Source organism: Falco naumanni, chromosome 3 (assembly GCF_017639655.2).
Source record: "Falco naumanni isolate bFalNau1 chromosome 3, bFalNau1.pat, whole genome shotgun sequence".
Taxonomy (NCBI): Eukaryota; Metazoa; Chordata; class Aves; order Falconiformes; family Falconidae; genus Falco; species Falco naumanni.
In genome coordinates this window covers 60,763,489-60,791,081 of record NC_054056.1, presented here as the reverse complement: position 1 = coordinate 60,791,081, position 27,593 = coordinate 60,763,489, and the positions used below count along the sequence as shown (strand labels likewise).

At 39.0% G+C, this 27,593-nt stretch overlaps 1 protein-coding gene across 2 annotated transcripts in view; it reads left to right on the top strand.

The window, feature by feature from the left end:
• Positions 1-27,593, top strand: part of RALBP1 (ralA binding protein 1) — a 34,585-nt gene that overhangs the window by 1,804 nt on the left and 5,188 nt on the right. The window contains exons 1-4 of one of the 2 annotated variants that reach the window (XM_040587979.1): positions 16,542-16,654; positions 23,786-23,880; positions 24,151-24,594; positions 26,397-26,746. In XM_040587979.1, the coding sequence (XP_040443913.1) occupies positions 23,862-23,880; positions 24,151-24,594; positions 26,397-26,746 (813 nt within the window). In that variant the 5' untranslated portion in view covers positions 16,542-16,654; positions 23,786-23,861. Of the gene's footprint in view, positions 1-16,360; positions 16,655-23,785; positions 23,881-24,150; positions 24,595-26,396; positions 26,747-27,593 lie in introns of those variants that run through there. The other variant, XM_040587978.1, reaches the window with a different exon arrangement.

Below are 27,593 nucleotides of genomic sequence, written 5' to 3'. Positions count from 1 at the left end.
TGGGAGGGCATGTTTTGTATTTTGGTTAGGGTTTTATTTTTTTCCCCAAAAAAAAGTAAGGCTTTGACAAGTGAAACCCCTGGTGTGATGGTTATACAGGGAAGAAAGTTTATTTTCTTGTTCTGTAGGGTAGCATATTTCCATTTCTGTATGTGCATGTCTTTAATGGACTGTATTGTCTTGGTATTGCAATATAGCGTTCTTGCTTCAGAGCTGCATGGCTTAATTCTATAGATGGACTTAAAGCAAAACTGATGTGTATAGGCACCATATATAACACTCTGAGGTTCTGATCTCAGCTGTACCCTTTAGGCACTTCCCTAATGTGTTTTAGCTGTATTTTGTTACAGAAAGATTATAGTATTTTCAGAGTAAACACTGCTGTTTCTTACAAGCTGTTTTTGGACTAATGTGGAAGATGCTGCTGTTTAGCAATAAATACCAACAAATGAAAATCTGCTTTCCTTCTGTAAAGCTTGGTGTCATGTAGCTGCCCTCAAAATGCCAAAATAAAGCCTCATGTGACATTTGTCTTCAGTTTATTGTATCTCTAGTGTAAGCTACTAAGCTTTTCTCTGAACTAAAGCATCTGGTTATTTTGTATCAGTGAATGATTCACTACCCTTAAACTAGTCATGCTTTGTCATATGCCTGCTTCATATTTTCACCTAAAGCATTCATCAGCTCTTTCTGCTGTTCACCTGAGCCTCATGGACCATAGCTTTCAAAATGTTGCTCAAAAAAAAAAAAAAAAAAATCAAATGAGCCCCTAGTTGGGCTGGAAATAGCCTGTGGGAGGCTGTATCCCCAGACACGGTGGTGTCTAGAGGTGATTGCTGTCCAGGTAATGGTTAGTTCTTCTGCCTGCCATGGCTGAAACCGGAAAGTCAAGGATGCGGGTTGATTTTAGAAAAAGGAAAGGTATGACTCCTTTCCTGTCCATACTTACCCTTCCCTTTCCAGCCATCCCTCACCTTTCGGGCGTGACATCAGGGTATACAAACTTGGTTGAAGCTGTGAAGGTGTAGTAGAGTGAAAGCCTTTGATGTTAGTGGCAGCAACAGCAAGCCTTTGTCTCTGAAGCTGAATTACAGTAGGGATTCGGTGCTCCCCACTTCCAGTTTTTCTTTAGGCTGCAGTAGAAAGTGAGGGATGACTGCTTACTTGGAGCAGCTGGGGGGGTGGGGAGGGATAAATATATAATTGCCTGAGTAATGAGTGGTGATCCAGTAAGTAGGCTCACACAACACTTAGCTGAAATATGTTAAGAGATTACAGTTTAGGAAGAAATATTTTATTTAGGTTTCATCAGTAAATTGCTGTGACAATTTTGAACTAGCAGGGCAGAATCTGTGAAAAAGATAAATACAAAGTACAGTGGCTTCAGCGGATAAAGTAGTTTATTAGGAAGATAAAAACCAAAGTTAATACCTAAACAATATATGTCTGACCAAAAATATTTGGGAAGTGTAACTGGGGTACTTAGTGGTTTTTATTACTAGTTGTGTGCTGAAAAAGCAGAAGGCATCTTCTTTTCTTGTCTAATCTATGAATTCCAAGTATGTATGGGAAACTGAGATGTACCGAATCTTAAAACATGAGATCACAGTATTTAGGAGCAATCAGTTCACTACCTACAAGTGATGTTTCCTTTGGTAAGTAAATAAGACATATGTAAATAGAGAACACAGTTTGGTATTTTTTTATTGTGTAGCTTCTGGAATGCTACGTAAACAGAAGTACAGGTAATGAACATGTCCCAGTTTCTTCCAGAAGCTGTTCAGCATACCATCCTGACTAAAAAATAGCAACTAATTATTTCATAAACACATATTTTTATATTATTAAATAAATAAATAAATAAGTGCTCACCAGCTGCTAAAACAATAATAATGTAAATCTGAAAAAGTATAGTGAGCTGTTTAATAGCACGGGTCAATGTGGTATGTAGACCACTTTAAAAAAAGAATTAATGGAGAAAATTTAATGTTTGGCTTTAAATATCAAATTTAGTATTGTCTTTTGTGTGCAGAATTAAATTGTGCAATTGTTCTGTTATAATAATAACTGAAGTGTGTGATGTAAGTCACTTCATCCTCATAGGTATGCCCTTAATTGTTATAGTTTGTCACCTGTCCATTTGTTTTAAGTGCTGGGATGATATGTAGAAATACAAACCTTAAGCAATCAATAAAAGTATAACATTTATTTCAAAGAAGGTTTATGATCCTTGGTGTTACAATTTAACCTTGTAGGCAGTTTTTGGCTTGCCTCCATCTGGGCTGCTATCTTTCCTGGAGGAAGCAGAGAATGGCTGAACCGTTCTTGCCAGCTACAGCCCAACAGAAAGCACAGCGCTGGGGAACACCTTGTGTAAGTGCGCAGAGATGTGCCAGTTTAGCTTCTGGGGGTTACACTTTTTTGTAGGAGTAGATGCTGCCCTCCACTTCAGTGCAATGGAAGGGGCAGCTTTGCAACTAGTAGGAGCAGATTTCTCATTTCCACGCAGCCTCCTTTATTCTCCTTCTTGCTCACAAGGAACTGAGCTTTTTTAGACTGGCTGTTTTGGTCTCCGGAGGCACACAAGGGAAGGTATGAGCGATGGCTGCTTGCGTGAGGTGGGAAGGGGCCAAATGGCTGCAGTAGAGGAAAACTGAGGAGGAAGAGCTCAATGGTGAGGTTTGACATTCCAAATCAAAATGCAAGTTTGGACCAAACTGGAAATTATTTTCAGAAAAATAAATCTAGTTTCAAGTTGGTTGTTTTGTTTGTTTGCTATCAGTGAATAACTTTGCCCAAGTATTCATATAGTTATGTATAGATAATATGTGTTTTTGTGTCATTTTTGCCCTCTGTAGTATGAAAATTCCCCGTTTCTGTGGTCTAGCTTAAGTCAGCACATGAAGTTTACTTCCTGTTTTAAGGTTTCAGTGGGATCCTTAGGCTTTTGTGTTATGAGTAACTGAGCCTCACGCTGGAGAACAAACATCTGGCAGAAAGGAACTCTTGGGACTGAACATAGATCTCTGGTGCTACCAGAGCTTGAGCTGGATACATGGTTTTTAAAAAACACAATGTACGATGATAATACTGTTAACCTGACACTTGTGGAAAAAGAGCTATCACAGTTACAAAAAATGCAGCTTCTCTTTTTCGCAAAAAATTGAGTAAGAATTCTGCAAGGATATCACTTCTCTTTAAAACCATACCTAACTTTTTGAAATAGGAGTTATACCTAAGACTTAGAAGCTAAATTTTAATGTGTTTTCTATAATGGCTTTTTTGAAATTTAACTTACCCTGGTAACAAGGCTTATTGCTACTTCAACATTTCTAGATTGTCCAGGTGTGTTTTTTAACTATGAGCGTCACCAGTCAAGGTGCAGAATTTTTTTTGGATGTCGCAGTGAAAATAAATTTTCGCTGATTTTTATGAGCATGAATTACATTGAATACTAAATGTAAATTCTAATGCTAAACATGCCAGCAATTAAACTCTCTCATTTCATGGTATTAGTAGTGTTTTTCTATCATGTTAGTATGGGAGTCCATAATTCTTGGTCATTGTTTTCCTCTGTCCACACTGCTTTCACATACTTAATGTTAAGTGTATTAATTTGATGTTGCCTGATGTAAGATAATTAAATTGGCGTATATTTTACCATATTTGTAATAATCTAGCGCCAGTAGATTTTAATATTGTGACTCAAATGCTGTATAAAAATACAATGCTAATCTGTACAAAGCCTTAAATACTTGTATTTTTTAAATTTGATTTGAGAAAAAGTATCACCTCACAACTTCCTCTTAATTTTCAGTTGTTGTGTCTTCAATGGAAGCTGTTCTTTTAAGGTAGCCTAAAGAGTTTTTCATATTTGATGGGATTCTTTTAATTGATTGGACTAAAAATGTAAGAGCTTGGGAGGAAGAAACACCACACCACCACCACCACCACCAAAAAAGCCCGAACAAAGAAAAACCCAAACCCAAACCAAACCAAACAAAAAAAACCCAACAGCGAACCCAAAACTGATTTGATAGAGTTACCCAGAAACTCCTTGGATTATTTTAGTCTAGTGGGTTTAGCTTTTCCTGTTCTTTAGATGTTATAATCTTCACAAATTCTCTAAGTTTTCTTTGTGCTGGCCACTGGCAAGCTAATCTTGGATGCAGAGATCTTTTACAAGTCATGCTTCTGAAGCTTTAATCATGAGATTTGGGGTTGCAGTTCTCCAAAAATTATACAACTCGTACCACTGGTGATCAGGTGTAGTTTTATCAGTCATGTTTTGGAAAGGATTTTAAAAGTTGTTGGAGGAAATGAAATGCAGCTTTCCAGCTGAAAGAGGAAGTGATAAATATATGGAGTTCTGTCTTTGTTGTCTGGATGGTTCAGTAATGTAACTGACATACAACGATGGAGATTGAAATGCAGGTTCCTAGAAAAAGATAACTAAGAACTAATTTTCTGGCAAAGACTATCACAAACACGTCTTGGAATATGCCAAAATCTGTATACTCTACCAAAAAACAATGGAGAAGTTGCATTGGCTGTTACCTGCAGTGCTTCTTCAATTTTATGATATTTTACTTATTTATGATAAAACTGGCTTTCCGTTTTCTGTTGTGTTTGGCTTCTTTTGGTTGCTAGTTCTTTATAAATACTTTTGTAAGTAAGTTTTTAATAGGCTATTTCAGCCCAACTTTGAAGGCATCTAAAAGAATCACAAACATATGTCACAGGAGTTTGCAGTTAGTCTGTGTGATTAGAACAGTTAGTTGCGGATGCATATTTTCGAGGGGTAATTACATTTGGTGTTTTTTAGTACTTAAGAGCAAGAATTTCACAACTCTTAAAAATGTTTTATACTGACAGAGGCAGTTTTGTGTTTTTTGTGGGGGGAGGACAATGGCTTATGTATACTGGGGCTTCCGTTAAACTATGTACACTAATTTTATTTAAAGCGGCGTGATTTTTCTTGTGTAGACTAGGCTACACAGCAGATTTGGCAATGACAGTCAGAATTTGTTTGTTCCTGTCCTGTCAGATGCTGAGTTTTTTCAGTAGCTGTGAGGCATATGTATTTTTAGTGTCTATTTGTGTTATTATTGAATTCATTTTTATTATATTTGGCAAGTAAATTGAAAACAGCAATCAGTATGTATTTCCTAAGGTGTGCTTGTTTTTATGATACTCTGAAGCCATAGGATTGCCAATAATTACTGTGGTGGGTGCTGCAGACTGAGCTGAAGCTTGTTTTAGAAAATCTATGTGAATTTAATTTAAAATCCTAAGGTGGTTTATACTTTTTTTCCAGAAAGCTGGTATTTCATGTAAGTTTTCTTGTAAGGCTGTTTGGCTGTGTAAATTGGCTTAGAAGACAAATACTGTGAATTTTCGGGTCCTGTTGCTGTTTCAGTAATTGGTGATTTAACTCATCAGTTTTCCCCATAGTTGCCTCTGGCCTTTACTGGCTCTGGAGACAGATTTCTGCTTCCCAGCCTTTTGCTGCAGAGACCAGCTGCTGCCCCAAGATGAGTGGTGCCACACCTTGCCTTGAATGTATTTGTGAATGTTTTCAGTGTTCACATGCATGACATTTTGCAACATCTCAGCCCTGGAGGTGGTGATGTTAATCATAATTAATAATCTACTGAGCCTATAAATATTTAAATTTACTTTCCCTTTGGGTATTGCATGAGTCTGGGGCAGAGGAGAAAAACAGAACTTGTTAATCCCAACTTTATGCATGGTACTGAAAAAAAACACCCTGAAAATTTAGAAATTTGCAGAAGGGCTAAATACTTCATGCAGTCTTGATGAAGGGTTGCCATTGGCATTGATGGGAATATGTCTGAAAGGAGGAGATTATATAGTTGTCTTGTACCATGGTAAAAAAAAAAAGACAGGAAAAGAAAAAGATAACTTTCTTCTATGTAGCATGAGTTTGACAGACATCAGCATCCATTCCATCAGGTAGCACTGCTGTAGTTGTAACATGGATCAATAAAACCATTATCTTGTTGGCATGGCTCAAAACAGATCTTCAAATGAAGTAACCTACATCAGAAAAAAATCTTTTGGTAGGTAAAACTGCATCTACAATTAAGCTTTCCTAAAAGCTGCTATGCTGGGAGCATGACAAGGTTATACTCCTATCCATTACAGTTAAGTTGGGAAAACATTTGCATGCAACCCAATCTCCAGTTGATTTTACTCAATATGGGCCTAATAAAACAACTGGTGAAGGCATAAGGGGAGACTTTCCTTCTACTTAGGCTGCGAGGTCAATACTGCTACCTAATACTGCTGGTATTAGCTTGATAATATACAGGACTCTTTAAGCCAAAAACTAAGGTGCTGCAGATAGACGTCGTTATTAAATAATCACTAAAAATAATCAGAGAAGCTGTTACATAAACTGTTTTTCTAGATGTCTTTGCTTTTCCTTCTCTTACAGTAGAATGGGTTTTCTCAGCCACCATAATTCTGTTTAATATTCACTAAAAGTTGGATATGATTTGCCTGTGTTACGTTGGAACATGCAGGGTTTTAAATATGAAACAAAAATCATACATGGGAACTGATCATCTGTGACATATATCACACTATGAAAAGATCCAAGCGACGCTGTTTGTTCTTAGTTCCTTCTTATGTTAGAGAGTTGTCAGTTCAAGTGACAGCCTATAAATTATAGATCTCATCATCTGTGTTCAATACATGGTGGCAAAAATTGAATGTAAAGCACAAGAAACTTAATTTTCACAGTGTTAACTCTTAAAAGTTTGTGTGGCAATATATTTTCAGAAAATGCTTATTTCTGGGAATGATGAAGCCTTAGAATTGAATATTCTTTGCCTTTAGTAAGGTAAACTAGACTGTTCATACTGACCTCCCAGTTAAAGGATTATGAATTCCGTAAATGAACTTTAATGCTGTTTGAAAAATCTGTGAATAAAATAACGAGCACAATTCAGCCAATTTAGTGAAGAAGCAATTTTTCTACATCCAATCTAAAAGATAGTATCTCAGTAATGGATTAGAAAGCGACACTGTCAGGGTTCAGCATGCAGTACTTCGTGTGGCACATGTGCTTTTTGTCACTTCCTCCATGTATTAAGCAGGTGTACGGAGCTGACAAAGTGTAGCAGGCTTCGGCCATACTGAGCTTGGTGTGCTAATAGGTGGTGGCAAGTGGCTTTTAAAGGACAAACCAACAGACCCAAGTTAAGCCATGTTTGGGGGGGGGGGGGGGGGGGGCATACCCCTTCTGGTTGCATTGTAATTGGCATGGTTAAGAAAGATAATGCGTGGCATTGGCGTCTGCCTATACATGTCAGCTGGGTATGTTCCCAAGATTTCCATAGAGATTTAACTTTACCTGCCGGCAGGAGCATCACGATGTATTACTGCATCTCTGCTGCTGCTGTTGTTTTTGCCAGGTGATATATTGCTGTTACAGAAATGCCCAATGTGTTATATTACGCGTTTCTGGTGTATAGACATGTCCAAAATTTGTTACCAGTGCTAAATCCAAAGCAAAGCATCTTTAATGTTTTTTGTTTACCCTTGTTGTTTCTGGTATTTTAGCATGGACTAGGTAATGCACTCTTAAAAAAAACCAAAAAAAAACCCCAAAACCACAAAACCCACAACTAGGCTATATATAGCCTTAGATTTTTTTTTTTTTTTTGGGTGATGGAACTGAATGTGCAAAGTTCTGGCCTCTGGAAAACTGGATTCTGTTGTCTGTCATGCGATCTGTTGTGGTTAGTCTGTAGATGCTCTTGAAAGAATAGTAGAAATGCTTAAAACTCCAGTAAAAAATTTGATGCCAAATCCATTGGCTCATCTTCTGCTTCATTTTGCTTTTTTTCACTCTGATGATTAGCACTTGTTTTTTTTAACAGCAATTTTAGTACATTCAGCTCCACTGATCACAGTTTTTTGGTATTTTAACTGACTCCACTAAATGGACAGCTGTTCTCAAGATGGCTGAGGTCAGCTACTGGAGTGGAACTGAACTATGTCATAATTGAAATCTCTAATAAGGGTAAATCGTCATTAAATAAATCCAGCCCAGGAACTGATAAAAGTATAAAAATTAGTCTTAATTCACTAGATCCCATCAGTTGTTGTACAACTTGCTGCAGACCTTTGCTGACTAGGGATTAGACAGCTTTTTCGAAGTGTGTAAAACATGTATATAGTCCTGAGGCAAACAAAACCAGAGGCGATGCTATGTTTATAGCAGTTGTTGAAAAAGTAAACTGCACATCTTTTATTGCGTTTTCCTCCCTTACTCTGTTAAGTGGTAAAACTTTCTGTTTTGTAACCATCAGTGCTGGCACAAGCGGGAGTTTGGAGAGGTGGACAGGAGAAAAGGGATAGGGGTTGGGAATAATTCTAAGGCCAATCCAGGCAATGGGGCATATTATATATACTGTACAATGTGGTGTTTTTCAGAAGTATAGGAGGGTTTGACAGATTTGCAGGACATTTTGTAGTATTCAATTCAGCTCTCAATAGTTCAGCCCTTATCAAAAGTGATCACATTTTCATTTGGGCTGAAAAGTTGCGTTTCTTAGGCTGGGATTAAAATATTTAATCAAAAAACACTAACCAAATTGTTCAAACTGTTTCTGAGAATTTAGCTATCAGGGAAGAATTGCCTGTTCTCTGTAATAAAAAAATATTTTGGTAATCAGGCAAGCCTTTGTAATACTCTTCGTAATTTAGAGGGAAAACCTAAACTTGGCTGGAGAAGACCTCCCGGGTTTCCTTGCTTATGTGTGGACTGTAATTTTCAGAAGCCTTAATTGGAAGTTAACATAGGAGAAATAAAGGTGGCAAGGGAAACCTGGGAAACGGTGAGCAGCCAAAAGGTGAGGTTAGATGAGGAACTGGGTTTGGAGAAGAGGAATGGTGAAACTGAACTTGCGCGGGCCTAAGTGCTGAACAACTGCATGGTGAGGAGGAGGTTGTGAGAAAGATGATGATGGTGGAGGAACTGGACTGCAGGAGAGGGGAATGAAGAAACTAATGGAGAGGGACTGAACCTGGGGAGTGGTGGGACTAGACCACGGAATGGGAAACTAGCGTACCAGGCTTGAGTATGGTATTGGAGGAGTTGGTATTGGGTTACTTTGTGGTCACAAGACCGTAGGAACCAGGAGCAGCATTCACAGGGTGTAAGACTGGAGGGCCCCAAACAGTGGACCAGCACTTTCTCCAGAAGTGTGAAGAATGAGGAATTACTCCCTGGGCGGGCAGTAACAGTTGTGATGCAGGTAGCTGATTAGTCAAGATACTCCTGCAAGAGTCTGTCCTGGTTACAGTGCCCGTCTGCTTCATGATGCAGAGTCCAGACATTCTGCTTATTCCTTCAGAAACATGCAGTGTCCAGCAATTAAACAGCAGTCTCTCCAGCTGTTAGCTGGCCAGTTGTTTCCAAGAATGCCTTTTATATATATCTGTTTGTGATCGTAATATAATGCACTGCTTTGAAACTGCTTCCATGGCAGTTAATTCAGCCAGGGAAAGACCACATATGTGGCAGGAGTTGCTGAGATACACCTGAAGGATGGGAATGGGTGTGGGAGTCACATGTGGCACGGTTTGTGTAACTTGGTATGCAGCTTTCGTTGTTGCCTGGAACAAAGATTTGTGCCAAGGCTTTTCTCCTAGACTGCCTGCTTTAGCTTGCTCTGGAGCAGACAGCAAGATGTAAACTGTCACAGCATGCCTCACCAGCAAAGCAGGATGTTACAGCTAAACAGGCAGTGTGATAGCACAGCCAGCGCAGGAGGTAGAGTCTTGGGACCAGGGCTTTTCCTGTGCGATTATGGTTGGTCTCTTTTCAGGTGTGCTCTCTCTGGAGCAAAGCACTTAACTCTCCCCCAGGGGATCCCAGTTTTGTTTTCCTCAGGATGTCTGTTGGAGACAACCTGTGAATTGCATCCATCTTTCATTTTCCCCAAGATGTCTGTTGGAAACAGCCTGTGAATTGCATCCTGATAGAGCTCCACAGAATTTGTAGACTGGAGACTGATACTGTTCCCCTGAAGTGAACCAAACTGGAAAGCATATGCTGCCACATACCTGGAGATTCTATCTTCATGTGATTATGAGACTTAATCATAATGTGATTGGAAAGCTTGTTTGTGATATTTCTAAAATGCTAGGGTATTATTTAATTATTTATTTTAAGGTTGGCTGTCCCCTGAATGGATTAATGAAGAGCAGGAATGCCCTCAGTAATAGGGAATAACCTGGATACTGCTACATACTCTGAATGGGAGCTGGCTCCTCCAACAGTCCACTCAGATTTGGATGTGGTCTATAGCTGTCTGCTGAGAGCTAAGGGTAGTTTTGTGTATTTGTATAGCACTACTTCTGAGCTGGTATGGACTCTCAGAGCAGAACTTGAAATACTTTGGATGGTGCTGTAACTGCAGCAGACTTTATCCACCTATGAGTAAATGGGAAAACACACAAACCTGTTTGTTACTTTTATAGTGCTGGCATTATCTTTGAAAAATGTGCAGCTTGCTCCTATGTGACTTCAGTTGTGTGATTACACACTCTCCCTTAAAGTAAATTTTCTAACATTCTGATAGCGTCACATACCCTGTGAAGTAATCTTAGGTTTAGGAGCTGAATGCTGCTAAGGAATTTGTATTTTATTCTCTATCCAAAATAATCTTGTGAAGGCCCTTCCTGAGGCTTTAGTTCTTGCCAGTATGAAGAGTGCGTAACTCACGAGGGAGTTACTTAATACTGTGTTTATGAGATGACTTATGAAATTTTAAACTTGCTTTACCTGTCTACATGAAACATTTCCCTTTTCTTTCCCCTTTCATGGCCTTGTTGCCTTATTAAAGGGCACTGTTTATGTACCTGGGTACTGCTTGTTAAATAAAATAGATGGCCTCTAATGTAATTTTGCTATTTGACTGAATGGCAACATTTCAGTCTAAGAAGTGTTTGAAGGCAGTGTTTTGTATTAAGCTTTTCAGTATGTTGTAAAAAATGCAATGGTCTGAGCAAGATAGAGAACTGAGACATGTCTCAGACATTGTGCAGTCTTGGTAAATAACTTGTGTCAAACTCTGTGTCCTCATCTCCAAGTCATTTTTTCCAACCATCTCAGCAGCTGTATGGGTACCACTCACAGTTTCTGAAGTGCTTTGACATGCTTAGACCGTAAGTGGTAGTTTTTATTCTTTCCTCTTATGGTTGATTACTTTCCGAAATGGAGCTATGCTTGTTACTAGGATAATTTTTGTCCAAAAGCGGTGTGCCTCATTTCTTCAGGTAGTATCAGTTTCTTCACATATATCCAAATCTGTAGGACTCGGGGGCTATGATGACGAGGCAGGGCTGTGTTAGCAGTCTTGCTGTGTTACTGAGTAGTTGGGATAGAACAGGTTCTGGTAGCTGAGGGAGCGGTCCCACTCTGCCTTCATCCTTTGATTACTGACTTCTTGGGACTATTTTCAATGTTTTTTCATTTTCACACATTTTCAGAGTGTGTCTGTGGCAAAACGGAATAACCGGTGGACACCCACCATGCTTCAGATGTGGTCTTGCATAATACTTTGTTGCAGAAGAATTCCCTGTGTCCTTCATTCCGCCCAACAGCTTTACAAAATAACATCTGTGCATGCAATCACCTGCTCTAATTTGCTTCTGCTGTTGCAATTGGTTACAAGGCACAAAGTCACAATACAGACTCAGTGCAAAACAGAAATAATGGAGCCTTCTGTACCGAATGAAAGAGCTCTGAGTTTGGTCTTTTAGGCTGTGCCTCTCTTTTAATGTGTTCGTGCCGACCTAGATGACACACTGTAATAAGTGAAATCTATTAAAGCTGGCTGCAGCATGTCACTGTCTTCACTTTTCTATGTTGTTTCCAAACCTCAGCTGTTTAATATTATTTTTCACTTACTAGACATGTAGCTCAGCTGATTTTTTTAGGAAAGAGTTCAGTTACTTTCAAAAACGAGGCTTGGAAAAACACATTGTTTTGCCCATGCCAGCATCTTCCTCTCCCCAACCCACATTCCTGCGCTTGAAAGATGGTGACATGATGGCTGGGAGGTTTTGTGTTAAGGACATGCCTTCTCCTCTCCATGTTTAAAATCTCTTTTAATTTAGTCTTTCCTTGGGGGATAGAGGAAAGGTGACAATTCCACACATGTTCAGTGAAGGCTGTTTGTTTCTGACACTCAGTTATTCTGAAGGTTTGACTCCACGTTGAGCAGGAAGATGGTTCAAGAAACTGCATTTTGGGAGTACTGAAAATAGTGGCTAGGCCTGAGGAGGTGCTTGAGCTGCGAGCAGCTCTCTGACATTGTCACGTAACAGTGTTCATGGCTCCTGTGGAAGAGAAATCAAGTGAATGAGAGCTGGTGGGAGTCGAGGAGCTTGCTGTTGGTAGTGAGGTAAGGAAGATGACTTCTTGTGAGAGTCTTGAGGGAGAGACTGAGAATCTGTGGGAGACACTGGGACAAGGTGAGAAGGTGAGGTAGATAGTCATGAGGAAACAAAAAACTGCAGCAGAGGAGAACATCCGGGAAGAAACAGGAACTGATAACTAATCAGGTAGAAGAAACAGAGGGAGAAGAGGGAGAACTTTATCTGAAGGAAGCACTGTGCAGCAGGAGACTAGGAACCAGGTGAATAAAGAACAAGGAGAGGGGAAAGTGGGAGACTGAGCTTGGGTCACAGGGACCAACACAGATGAACATGTTGTGTGTGGTATGCTGAGGGTGAAAAAGATATCAATCAAGACAGGAACCATGGGAGTACTGACACTGGGTGGTAAAGAAATCAAAACTTGAAGTTATGGGGGAAAATACTAAGAAAGAAGTGAAATCTGGGGAGATGAAGCTGTACATACAGTATCACAAAACAGAGCTGCCCAAAGAGGGAGGCGGCACTCCTGTCATCATGGTTCTTCCACTCCTCTGCTCTCCATCTTTAGTGCTTATTGGGCTCTTCCATGAGCCAACTCAGCAGCAGAAGCTTGTTGGAGCAGCTAGCAAATTGAATCATCTCACAAAGGGGTCTTGGGAGAGCAAACTACTGGAATTGGTGGGTGGGGGATGTTAACGGGAGGGAGTAGTATGACCTTCCCCATGTGGCAGTAGTGAGTTGTTGAATCTCCTGGCAGATGAGAACCACATAGGTGAAAAGCAATTTGAAGCAAGGAGCCTGCTGCAGAGGCAGGACTGAAGCAGTAACAGACTGGGAAGAAAGGGTCAAGTCTGAGGGGGAGAAGTTGGCAGACAATCAGCTGAGAGGATCCATGTTTTTTTCAGTCTCACCAGTTACTGTTGTCAGCAAAAAATCTGTTAAGAGCCAGAGGAAAGGTGCAGATTTGTACAGCAACAGTACATTAACAACCATTAGTAAAAGTGGAAGAGGTTTTTGTGGTAGGCCTAAAGGCTCTGATTCTGCTGATAAGTCTGGATATAATTTGAGCATTGTGAAATTTCTTCCTTACTTAAAGGCCTAGGAATTTACACATATAGGAAAGTAATGCTTTCTCAAAGCGGTAAAATAAAAAACATGAAACCTAAGTACAGTCTTAATTTGTCACATTAACAAATATGCACCATTACCTTTATTTTTAGTCAGTGTCTTTCCTTTAGCCAGAATAAAGAATGAACAGCATGAAAAGACTTCATGAATATTTTGCTTCTCGTCATAATTCTGTCTCTTACTGTGCTCTATTCAAATTCTGATCTGAGTAATTGTTAATTTCCATAAGCACTCTGTGAGTGATCTCCTGTAGTGAGGTACTTGGTTTCATACATACATACATTAAATTTTCGCTGCGTTCTGCATACAGAGAACTGAAGGATGAGAGGTTTTTTTTAAAAAAAAAAAAAACAACCACAAACAAAACAAACCAACGACCCTCCCCAAAACCCACTTAGCTGGATACATTTGTAATTATTAACCTGGCAAAACATAATTCCATATTATGTGTTTCCATATTCTACCAATCTGTAAAGACAGCCCCAGGAGTTGAGTAACACTGCTGAAGAGTGCTGTACAATGTTCGGGCTAAGGCTGGTTTCATCCCAGGAGCTCTGCCAGGTTCCAGAGGCAAAGCATTTGTGTCCTCATTTTCCAGGGTGGCTTTTCTGTGCTTTTGCAATGGCATTGTCTTTTTTCCTCTGTGTGCTTACCCATCTTGCCCACTGTAGATGTGCACCAATTTGTTGTAGGTGTGGTCTGTCCTATTAGCTTAAAAAAAATAATCTTAAAAATATTAAAAATATTAAATCTTAAAAATAAATCTTAAAAAATTTAAAAAATTAATTAAAAAATTAGCATTAAAAAAATTAATGTAATATCTCATTCTATGAATTACTGTTGAAATACTGTCTGTTGTTTAGCAGCTTTTGGTGGGGTGTTTTAGGTTGTTTTTTGGGGTGGGGGAGAGGAATTGGTGGATGCAATGCTGTGTAGGAATTTTACAGATCATTCTCATACTCAGATAAGATGCAATAGCATTTGCCAGGCCAGTCTGTATCATTCTTAATATTGAAAATGCTTATATAGTTGATATTTTTGACCTTTTTTGATATCTGTAAGTCAGACTCTTCAGATACCTGGACATTTCTTCTAAAATCTCTTGTTAGAGCATGCCATGTACTTGTTTAAACACAATGTCAAATTAGCATAGCAGTGGATTATTTGATATAAATTAAAATACAACAAACCCAACGAGCATGGCAAAAATGAAAATGGCTGTGCCTCATGTTAATGCTGTTCTCTTTTAAAGAGGTTTTCTGCTTTTGCATAAGAAGTCGTAGTCTGGTTTGTATGATGTATCAGGAGTTCCTGCTCAGCCAGTATGTGTTATTTCCCTGAATGAGATTTTATAAAATACCGGGTATTCCTGATTGTTTGCCTAACTTAGCAGAGGGTTGACTGCTTTCTCCTTGGTTGTAATCTGTACATCAGGATTAAATAGCAGGAGTGCCAGAGGTGACTGCAGAGTCCAAAGGCTAGGGCAGAAGCCACAGCTATTATATCTACACTCTTGTCATGACTAAACTACTCACAGAAGTAGGTTTAATAGGGGGGTTGTGTGTGTTCTTATAACATGTTTTAATTCTGGTTTTTTGAGTCTATGGCTACACAGCCACCTTGATCGCTTTGTCTGCAGTGCAGGGCATCTTCCTCCATCTCTCAGCCTTCCTTGTGCTTGCCCTGACACTTGCATGGCTGCACAGAGAGCCAGGCTGTGTGGAACTGACGGGGCTTTAAGAAAAAGCTCTTCTGTTTGTCTTCCAGTAGATCAGTTTCCTTTCAGCAGCAACACAGCGGCACAGATTTCAGTTGGATTAAAGTCAGCATGTAACCATGACTTGACCTGTCATCCGAGTACACCACTGGGTGTGGGAAATAGATTTTTCTTTTTCTAAGGTTTGCTCTTATTTCTGTTTTCCTTTCATCCCTTGAAAGAAGGGCTCATATCTGAGGGTGACCGTTTAGACACAAAGGGCCAAGTTCAGCAAAGTGGACTCCAGTGGTGTGATGTCCCGTACAGCATATCTATCCTGTGGAATTCCGAAGTATGTATGTGCTAGGAAGATCTTTTTTGCTTACAAGTTCCATCACTGAGAATTTATGTGTTGGCTTCCTTCAGCATATAAGCTTTTATTTGGCCCTAACTCTCAAGCAAACAATGTACCAGTATCTGGGTGTGGATGACCTGATAAACCTTCTTCAAATGTGAAGGTGGTGTTGTATACCAAAAAAACTTATTCATTCTTTTTCTACCTTCTTTAATGTGTATTAGCATAATTAGAAGACAGATTTGCTTTAACACTCTCTTCCCCTCCCCCCACCCCCCATTGCAACAGGCTGGGCAAGTTCTTATTTGCATCTATAAAATATGCTTGGGAAAGATGATAATGATCTTTGCTTTAAGTGCAGTGCTCACAAACACTCAGAGCCTCCAGACAAATTTATTTTTATGTCAAAAAAATAGTTAGCTAACTATTTTATAGTAAATGTTACCAATCAGTATGCAAACTGCCTATGAATTTTGTAAGAATTATTTCAAATGTTAAAATATTCTGATATTTAATACATAATATATTTTAACGTACAAATGGCTAAAATAGCAGCTCCCTTATTATGTTAATATGGCTTAGGAGTTAATGGACAGATTCTGTAAATGCTGAGCCTGATATTACTGTGTCTTGACAAAAGTTGGAGCATTCATTGTGGAAGGTATTGCTGTTTGTGTTTTCGGGACTGGGCTCTAAACAAGGTGTTCTGAAACCCATTGTTTAAAATTGTGTGGGGTTTCTTTTGTTGTTCCCTGCTGCAGGTGTGATGGACAGGTAGCAGAAAATTTCACTTTGATATCAGGGAATCAGAATGACTGAGTGCTTCCTGCCTCCCACTAGCAGCCCCAGTGAACACCGTCGAGTAGAACACAGTGGGGGTCTTGCTCGTACTCCCAGCTCTGAAGAAATAAGTCCTACAAAATTCCCTGGATTGTACCGCACCGGTGAGCCTTCACCACCTCATGACAGCTTGCATGAGCCTCCAGATATAGTATCTGATGATGAAAAGGAGCATGGGAAGAAGAAAGGAAAATTTAAGAAGAAAGAAAAAAGAAGTGAGTGGGCAACTTCTCTTATTTCGTGCTTATAATTTCTCTTTCTCTCTTGCTTTCTCTCTCAAAATTTCTTAGTATTCCCAATGGGGTTTTTTAGGCTTGTTTATGTGTGAAGGAAGTTAACTTGTACAAACAGGTTTTGTGCCATACCTGTGTCTCTTCCAGAAACCCCACACCTTAACCAAAAAATTGACTTGTTTTTTATTGCGAAGATACAGGTGCCAAGCAGGTGCCCAGAATTACTCATAAACATGTTTATTTAAAACCTTTAACGATGCATTGCTAATTGACTGCCACAGTGTTCTTCTAATCTCATTATCTGATCACATTCTAGGTGGAGGTTTGTAAGTGTATTTCCAAATAGATGCTTTTTGAAATTGTAGCTGAGGTGCTACCTAAAACCAAACTCTTAAGTTTGACCTGAATTTTGTACTTTTAAATTTGGAAGAGTTAGTTTCAACAGCTTTAACCTTTTCCCCTTATATCTTCATTGTTCAGAGTTTGCAGTTGTGTACCATCTCAAGTTTTCATGTGCATACTGCACCATTATTTGCGGAACAATAAAATCTATGTCCTTTTTTTGGTCTAGCTTCTCAGTCTACTCTGATGATGCAGTTTCCTCTAGCAGTGCCAAAGTATTGCAGAGTTCAAAAACGTGCAAGCCAGCATCAAGATCTGAATTTATTAGAACCGACTAGAGTAAAGGTTAGAGGAGAGTAAAGCTTTGGCTATAGAATCCATCCTTTGTCGGTGTACCAGTGTCCAGAATGGAAGTTTTCATTTGAAAAGTGCACTGTTCCTCCAGATCAACAGAAGATCAGTCTTACTTCCTGTCTTTAGATTTGTGCAGAAGATTTTAGAAACATGAGAGTTTTTATTCGATAGAATTTTTCTACATACTCTGAAAGAAAAAAGTACTTGAAAATACTAAGCTGATAGTGAGCACTCTCAGTACCGGAAAGATCCTTACTGTGCAGGTCTCTGAAACCTAAATATCACAGCCCAAATGCTAGTACTTTTTTAACTGACATTGTTTTAGCAAAATGTTGAAATAACGTTCCTCTTTTACAGTGACTCTTGTCGCTTGCCTGGAAGCTCTGGGTGCCAGTGTACCCTGGCTTCTTCTTACATGTGAAATTTGGAAGATCAGCACATAGTATTCTGTCAGAATGAATATGGTGACTATTTGTAATGTGCATGCACGTATTTAAATAATTACTTTTTAAGAATTTACTGCCACTGCACTGCTTTTAATCAAACCAGTTTCCTGGAACGCAGGCATTGTTTCTCCCACAGTTTAGAAGGACTATTATTTTATCTAAAGGCTTTGTGCCTAAGGAATACTGTAACTCAAAAGTATATTATCCTCAAGTTAAAACCAACAGTTTAAATTCCTACAGGTTTTAAGAAAAGTGACAACTTAATACAGATTATTGGATCGGTGGTGAAAATTTGGTATTGATTGGATAGGTCTAAATTCAGGCTATTAGTAGTTGGAGTTCTTGCAAATTGGCTTTCTGTTACAACTCTGCATCAGATACCTCTAAATTTGGAATTGCTAGAGGTCAGCATTATACGTAGCGGGGGTTTCTTTATGGTGTAATTCAGCATGTCTCATGGTGGTAGTCTAACTGAAGGCTGAAGAGGAAAAATGCTTCTTCAGCAAATACATGCAGGTCTGTGCACACTAGCACTGTAACTGCTTTCTTCTGCAAGGTTTACAACACGTTTTATAGCTGATGTAAAGCAATTTTTGTGACTTAGAAGAAGCTTGAAATGTATGAAAAATCCTCAAAAACACAAAAATGCAAAAATTAGGAAAAATCAATTTCTCTTGCAGCTGTAATGTAAAAAGCATTCATAATTTCTTAGTCTTAATATAAGTATGTCATATAATTGCCAGTCAGATGTAAGTGTAAGTTAACATACAAAGCTTTCAGTACATCTCATACAGTCCATAAACAGTTGTTATTGTAAGTATGCCCTGAACAGACTACTTATGTAAATGACAAAGGTTCTTTACACTTTCCTAACACGGTTGATTTTTAAGAGTTCCCCTTCCAACTTTGCTTTTCATTCTTTTGATTCTTCAGTTTCTTCCATCTTTTAAATTCTGTTGCATGTTCACATTGTTTCTTTTCACCTTTTTGGCTCCCTGCTTTGATTTTGGACAATGGACAACCTGCTGTGGTCATGTAGTTTGAAGTTTCAACAAATACCATTGAACATTTCAATGAGAGAAAGACAAGTGCTGACATTAAATTACGACAGAGTGAATGTTTGTTGAACTTAAAATATTAGTGAATTAATGATAAGGTCATCCAAACTACTGAAACTGTGTATAACTTTAGTCCTACAATGATTTGGGGGTATTTTGATAATACTTTAAATGTAAACTTCAGAAATGGTTGAAGAGCAGGAGGGTATGTGGAGACAGGAAGGATAAATATCCCAAGATTACTCATTTCAGGTTTTTTTCAGATAAATCCTGTTTGCGTGAGAAATGCACTTAGCTTCAGTATTATTATCTTTATCAAAAAAAGCATCTTTGTGTGCTAGCAAGGGACCTTTTTTCCTGTGTGGTTAATCAATGATTCAATATTTTTCGTGTTAATGGCAATAACCTAATAATGCATAACATTTATTCTGGGGAAAAAGTACTAAAAATGTTTTGGAGACGATAGAAAATTAAATGGAATGTTGTTTTTTTGTGTGGCCTGTCAGCTGCTGGAAAAACTTTTCAGCGACTAATTTCTGCTCTCCATTCCTCTGTGATAGACTGAGTGTGGGTTAGCTGCAGAGTGAGTTAGATCAGGGGACTTAGTAGGGATTAAAATTTTCTTTTTACTTTGATAGTTAAAACTCAGATCTGTTCCCTGACTCAAAATATCCCTTGCCACAGTACAAGTTCTTCCATGGACAGCAGGAGAGCAAAAATAGATCTTTTTTTAAACAGTAATGGTTTATATGAGACCGTGGCCAGTATAATTGATTTTTAAAAATTAATGTTTAACTACCTGTCAGTAATCACATGTTGATAAAGTCACAAAATATGCAGTTCCTTGAAAAAGAAAAAGGTTATAAGAAATACTTAAGAAAAAGCTATTCTATCTATTAAAATCTCTGTAGATAGAGAGTCTGTATGTGGTAGATCTTACTCTGCTTATTCATTTTACTTGGAAGATTGATTCCGTTGGGCAGGATGGGTTCAGTATGCAGCTAGGATTTTTTTGTTTAGAATAATTTTTCTTTTTATAATTCTTAGGAAAATGGAGAAGTGGTTGAATTGTAAACAAAGTTATCTTGTGAAAGGACAGTAATATCATGGGTATGAACTCGTCTGAAATTTTCAGGAAATATTTTTGAAGATCAAATTCCTGTTGTATTGGGCAGAGGGTCCTGTTGATGTAGATGAGGGCTGAAGTATTCCAGCTGTTAATTGGTGACCTGCTCTGAACAATCTTTGGTCCAAATGGGTTGTTAACCTTCTTCCTCTGAGTTGCTGAGTTGAGGTTCTAGTGATCTGCAGCTCTCCGCCAGGTACTACCAGGTGGAAGAGCCAGCCTATTATCCCCTGTCATCTTAAGGGATTTTTCTCCAAAATAATTTCTGCTCATGAATATGGACATGCAGCAACCATACAAAAGCTCTAACGATATTCCCAGCTGTTCCAGGTAGAGCAATGACATTGTAAGTTGTCTCTGTGCTTATGATCCTTCAGTTCTGCGCAGAGTGCTAATGGAGATGGATTCTACAGTAGCAGTGGATACTGCACATCTCTAGGACTCTGTCAGAAACTGTAAGGAGGCCATTGTCATCCTAGAAGATAATCAAGTAGCTGCTGTTGCAGCCAAAACATTATTTTTACTGATCTGGTATGTAAGGAAACTCTGAATACAGTTTCCAGATCTACAGAATAAGAAGTTAGTAGAATTTTCAACCCGTGATAAATTAAAGGCTCTTCATACCAAGGTTTATCTTTCTGTGTTCCTACATCCTATTCTGCTGACTTAGCAAAGTACCATTTGCAAACAGTTTAAAAGTCTACCTTTCAATGCCAGTAATTATCTTAAATCAAAATAAAGCAAGGCAAAATTCATATTTCAACTTAATTTGCTCTCCTTGCATAGCACTGTGCGCTAATCTGAATGCAGAATTTGTTTGGGAGTGCTGTGCTGACATCAGCGAGTTGAACGTATATTAAAAGCAAACTGGTCTAAATGAAAGTTGGATAGTAAGCGTTGGTAGTGCCTGTAAGTTTGAAGTTTCTATTAATAACAACTATACATTTTGTGGGTGAGGAGAGGAAATAGAAGCCATCTACCCAAGCTCATTCTGCATCCCTGTGTGTCTTACTGTCTTATTTAGAAATGGTATACAAGCTGATGGCAATCCCTCTGACAAATTGAAATTAGACAACTAATGCTAGCATTGCACATCGGTCCATATAGTCGTATTTGACCTACTAATTCTTCCATATGTTAAAGCAATCCATGTTTTCTTTCAGTGAATTAATTACAGATGCATGCAGATTTCCGCAGTGAGCCAAAATTAGGTATAGAGGTATAAATGACTTAAAAACTCATTAGAGACTTGATGTCAAAATGTATCTTTTAGGTTTGATAAGTGGCAACTCTACATAATACAACGCTTTGTGTTAACAATAAATACTGTATTATGCATTTATAGCTTCATTGTAGGAGTGCAGGAGAAGTGTTCCCAAGGATGCAGACTGATAGAAACAGTGGCCTCGCTGCACAACAAAGCTTTTAAGCCTGTAAGTTAGATTTTCCCAGAGTAACGCTGGAATTTTTTTCAATTATTTTTGAAAGAAGTTTTCATAATTTTCAGTAAGATAAGGGCTACATTTGCAGCATCACATCTAAAATAACTGCAGTGAAGGCATGCTTGTGGGGAGGTCTAACAATGTCTGAGCATGGAACTGGCAGATAGTCCAGTTGTTGCAGTGGTGGAACTGGAGTATTTATTAAATCAGTACTAGTCTCATATAGGTGCAGGAAAACGTCATTGACATACATTAGTGATGGGGGAAAAGACTATTAGTACTAGAAGTCTTAAGGAAACAGTGGATAGAAATACCAGTTTACTAACTGTAGGTAATACTTCTTTCCACATTAAAATTACCTGATCTGTCAAGTGCTTTTGATAATTTGTGTTCTGTATGAATTTAGGTTGTATATGTTTCAATATATTGTATCACCGGTGAAAGGGATACAGTAATTTTATTACTAGAAGTATGGTAAAGAAAATGAGGCTACTGTGAGAGAGATGCAAATCCTATCTTGGTATGGGTGGGAGATTCTCAGTGAATCTGTAATTAGTATATATTTCTAAACTTTGTTGACTTAACGTCACTGAGACAAATTAACGTAGGCTGGGTTTGTATTTAACTTGCTCCTTCATGTCTTCTCACGAAGTCAAGAAATACCAGTTTCAGTAATTTGCTGTTGCTGGTGTCACGTTACCACAGATGTAGAAAGGCACTGAGGTTTGTGTTGCAACGTGGAGTATTGAGACATGCAAGGCAGGTGCTTTGCTGGTGGCACTGACCTCCAAGCTTGGGTCCCCTGTGCTGACCCAGGGGACATGCGAATGCTTTTCCATGGGTGGGGGGGACCCCTGCACTGTTCGGCTGGGAGCTGTTACAGCTGCCCAGCAGGACAGATGGAGGGCAGGCTGGCCTGGGCTCTGGCTGGTGAGGGTCTGCCATTCTGTTTGGAAGTTACACCTGTGAAGCCCATCTTGAAACTCGGTGCCAGCCCCACCTCGTTCTCACAGAACACGGTGGTGGTGTGTGCTCCTCCGTCGTCCTGTGGCTGGCGCACCAGCAGGTCTTCCTGTATCGGAGTGAGGTCTGAATCCTTAGTTTATGTGCTGCAGGTTTCCTTGCCCATTTAGGTTATAAAAAGAGTGAACGATGGTGTAGCCAGTAAGCTGGGAGGATGAGACCCGGTTGCTGGTTGTCCTCCAGTTAATTTTTGCATTTTTATATTGAAATTCACTTGGACAGGAACAGTGCTATGGTTTTTCTCTGTCTTCTATGAACGGTGCATGTTTGGTAGTCCTAGGGAAGAGTCTGTGATAGGAAGGGTGACGTGGTCAAACCATTTTCGTTACTTTATGCCAGTTCCATGCTTTAATACATTTCTTGTATTTATTTGACTATTAAAAGCAGTCTTCTACAGAGCAGCCACAGAGGCTTCAAAATACAGACAGCTCCTTGGATGTGCTGAAATAATGCTGAGAAACTCTGCAGCTTAGTATAGTTTACGGTTGGAAGAACAAAAGACTGAATGTCCCCTTGTTCTTTTGCATAAGATCTTTCACCTGTAAAAATTACAGCCTCTAATCTCATCTGCGATGCTCTCCCTTGTAATCTAAGGGAGTAATTTTCTACCACCCAAAACTATTCGCGCCAGAAGAACACTTGGCTGTCGGCATGCTTTCTGACTTGGGCAGAGGCACTGCCTGTAGGTAGTGGAAGAGCCTCAAAGGATCAAGAGCTTGCTGCCCACTGCCTTGGGGGACCTGACTGGTGCGCAAATGGCATGTAAAATGTCATCTTTGTTGGCCAGGTTTCAGGTAAAATCACAATGAATTGACTTGTTGTTGGGTTTGGATGTGGGTTGTTTTTTTGTTGGTGTGGGTTTTTTTGTAACCCACCTTTAAAGATGTTCTTGTTCTTGCCTGAAGGATAGGCAGGGCTAGCTGCAGAGGCATAGTTAATAAAAGCACTTGGTGCATGTTTTAGTCAGCACTTGGTGTTTTGCTGCTGAAACGGTGCACTCCATCCATGGACTTGTTTGAAGCTTTCACATAAGCTTTTTAAGGCAAATACACGCCTTTGCTGACAGGTATTGTGCTAGTGGTACTGGAATTGTTTTATTCGTCTAGTGGAAAAGTAAGTGTGCTTGGCCTTTTTTCCCCCTGTATTTTATTTGAGGCTGAAACTTTATTAACTTCATACTTACCTTAAAATTTGTAATATTCTGGAAAGGGATTGGGGAGTTAAGTGGCTGAAATTTAGTTTGTTCTTAATAGAAGTTTGTTGGACTTAACTTGTGTGCAGTAGATGATCCTTAACAGCGACTCTTATACTGTTGATTACAGGAACATAGAGAAGTTGCCAGACAGTTGTTTTTATTTTGCGTTTCCTTGACTGTTAGATGGGAAACTAGCCCATAAGATGGACATTGCCATTATGAGTAAGTATATAAAGAATTAATTGTTTAGATCGTTCAGGAGCTGCGTGGCTTATCTTTGGTGTGGTTATACAACCTTGATTTAATCCTTGTCGACTTAATTGTGTAAATAAAATCTTCTGAAGAGTCAGGCAGGCACTGTTTTTTATTTGTGTTGCTTCTTCTCTCTGCTCCTTACATACTACTTCTTGTTCTTTCCTTGTTATAATATGCTGTCTAGAAACTAAACAGGCTTACAGCTGTCCTCTTGCCTTCTCCTCCTTTGCCTAATAGCGGAAGGTTATGCTGCATTTCAAGAGGACAGTTCTGGTGACGAAGCTGAAAGTCCTTCAAAGTTAAAGCGGTCCAAGGGAATACATGTCTTCAAGAAACCCAGCTTTTCCAAAAAAAAGGAAAAGGATTTTAAAATAAAAGAGAAACCCAAAGATGAAAAACACAAGGAAGACAAACATAAGGAGAAGAAGTCAAAAGACTTAACTGCAGCAGATGTTGTAAAACAGTGGAAAGAGAAGAAGAAAAAGAAAAAGCCAATTCAGGAGACAGAGATACCTCAAGTGGATGTTCCAAGTCATAGACCCGTGTTTGGCATTCCTTTGTCTGATGCAGTAGACAGGACCATGATGTACGATGGCATCCGCCTGCCAGCAGTTTTCCGTGAATGTATAGATTACGTAGAGAAGTATGGCATGAAATGTGAAGGCATCTACAGAGTTTCAGGTACTCTGGGCACACTGACATGCAGGTTCCTAAGGTCTTTACTTGCAATTTTCATATTGTTTAGCATTTTTATCACATAAAGACTCTGTTTATAGCTGCATTAATTTTAATTATCCAGAAGATAATCTGGTAGCTAAAGTTAAACCCGTAAGTCTGAAGTACCAGAAAAATTGCTAATATGGTGGTTCTGCTTAATGGCAGTAAAAATACACTTGTTTCGGCCATTTGTGATAGGATGGCAAGGATGAATAAAATGTGTTAGTATGTCCAGCTTGTGTTTTTTTACTTCTGCATTAGAAATACAGTGCTAGTTGATTGCAAAAGTAAAGATATGATTTTTATTACTTAAGCTTCCCCCTAAGTTGCTTATTCCAGTTAATTCCATTATGTGATTTTTTTTTCTTAAAATTTTTTTTTCTTCAAGCTAATGCACTAATAAGCAGAAAATACAGGTTTCACTGTTTAAGCTTAGCAACAGCAGGCTAATTAACCATGGTAGTTGCATAACACCAGCTAACATAAATGAAACATCAGTTTTAGTCACATGAAACAAAACAGTCCCTTTATTTGTGGACCGCACCTGCAATATATAACTTGTGTAAGTACTTCTGTGGGTATGTTTAAGGGAGCAAGAACAAGTGAGAAAAGGAATTTGAGGGAAAGCATTTGAAGCAAGTTGCCTAGCTCTGTAAAACAGTAATCAAACGATTTTAAAAGCTTCATTAAGCTGCCTCCATGCTGTTGATCTGCATGGTATTTGGTAGGCATGCATAAATACTGCAGCAGCTGAAACAGTTTCTTCATCTTGCCTATTGGAACATTCTGGTTGTGTATTTTTTCAAGACACAGTGTGTTGGGAATTTTCACGGGAGGAGGTGTGTTTTCCCTCAATCACTTTTGGCGTTTGTACTTTCCTGGTGTTCTCCAGCGCAATAGCACCCTCTTGTGTGTGTGACATGGTTTAAATTGGGAGCTCAGAGAGACAATTGCAGTGGCTTAACAACCTACCAGCTGTTGTGGTGACCAACTAACTTATTTGGACATGAAACTGAGCATATTTTACCCAGCATTTACCATGGGCTGACTTCATATTTATTGTGTATGAGCCAAGCCATGGCACTGCATTAAGTTGGTGTAACTCACGTGGGTATTTGAGCTTGAAGAATGAAAATTCCCTGAGTTTGGGAAGATTGGAATGTCACTGAGTTTATAAAACCATCTTACGGAACATCTTGGCTGGGTTAAGTAATTATGTGAACACACTTTTATTCATGCAGTGCCTCAAATCAAGAATCCTGTGTGGGATTCTTCCACTGAGGAGGGCCAGCTGGAAATCTGGAAACTAAGAAGTGTGGGGTTTGTTTTGACAGAGGAAAGCTGTTATAGGTGGAACGTGTTGCACAATATTTGAGTTGATGACATATTTGCTACTTGGTGTAGGGCTGTATAATTGAACAGCCAGAAAGATGCTGAATGCCAATACAGAGTTGATCTTACGTTCCCCTACCCTTCCACCCTATTTTATGTTCCTTGAATAGGGAAGGGAATGCTGGCACCAGTTTGGACTCAGAGCTTCAGCAGTGCTGTTTTTGCTTCACAGTAGTAGTCAGTGCTTTTAGAAGCAGTGATCGCGTAATTTGAGTCATGATTTTAACTTTGTTACATGTAGGTAACTTTAAAAGGTATTCTTCAATTAGTTTAAATTGTAAGGAGAGGTGAAGTAAATGCATCTCAAAAAAAAAAAGTTTATTACACATTTACAATTGAAGATTTCTCTTAATTCTTGATCTAAATATTTTAAGGAATAAAATCAAAAGTTGATGAGCTAAAAGCAGCCTATGATCGAGAAGAATCTCCCAACCTGGAAGAATATGAGCCCAATACAGTAGCCAGCTTGCTGAAACAGTACCTACGAGAACTGCCTGAAAATTTGCTTACCAAAGAGCTAATGCCCCGCTTTGAAGATGCTTGTGGGAAGAGCACAGAGGCTGAGAAAGTTCAGGAGTGCCAGAGGTTGCTGAAAGAGTTGCCCGAGTGTAACCACCTCCTAATTTCTTGGCTGATTGTGCATATGGACCATGTTATTGCAAAGGAACTGGAAACAAAAATGAACATCCAGAATATTTCTATAGTGCTCAGCCCTACTGTCCAGGTACGTGCACTACGCTGCAAGGGTCAGAGCAGAACTACAGCCCAAGAAAGACTTCTTTGTAGGAATTCTCTTGCAGGTGGGAATCGGGTATTGTCTGATACAGTTAAGCTAAATTACAGCTTCTCTTTATACCTCAGAACCTAAAGTGCTGGGAAGGGAGAAAGAAAAGACTTTCTTAAATGTGAGCTTGCATGTTATGGGTCTGAAATTTGATTTATGATGAGAGTATTACAAAGACTGTTCTCAGGGTTTTATTGCAGTTGTGAACAGAAGTATTCATCCAATAATTCATGCAGATACACAGTTTCTGTGGGCTTTTGATTCAGTGATAATTTAGTGAAGACTATATTTATATTGTTGCTTAATTTTAATATCAAGTCGTGTCCAATGTACAACCCTGTCATACAAATGGATCTTCCTGGTGCAGTAAGGACTTCAGTATAATGGCTGGGGAAAAACAACTGACTTGTTTTCCAGTAAGATGGTGTGGTTTCTGCATTAATTAAGTCCTTAATAAACATCTTAGAAATACTTAATTTAAATACAGCTCAGAATTAGCCCTGTGTGTAATGGAAACGTGGCATTATTTGTGTGTAGGTCTTCTAGAAGAAAACCCACACTTTAGAAAAGCTAGGCTTTATAATTAAGAGTCTAGGTGGAGGCCCAGTAGCAAAAGGGCTGGGTATCATTCTTGGCTGTTTTGCTGTGTCAGACACTTTCTAGCTATCAAAAAAAGTAACAATTAATATAAAACAATGCAAGCCCAATCATGTCTTGTTAAGTAGATTTTTAGCAGTTAAAAAGTAGGTAGTGACAGAACTCTGATCTTCCTTTTGGGACAAATTTT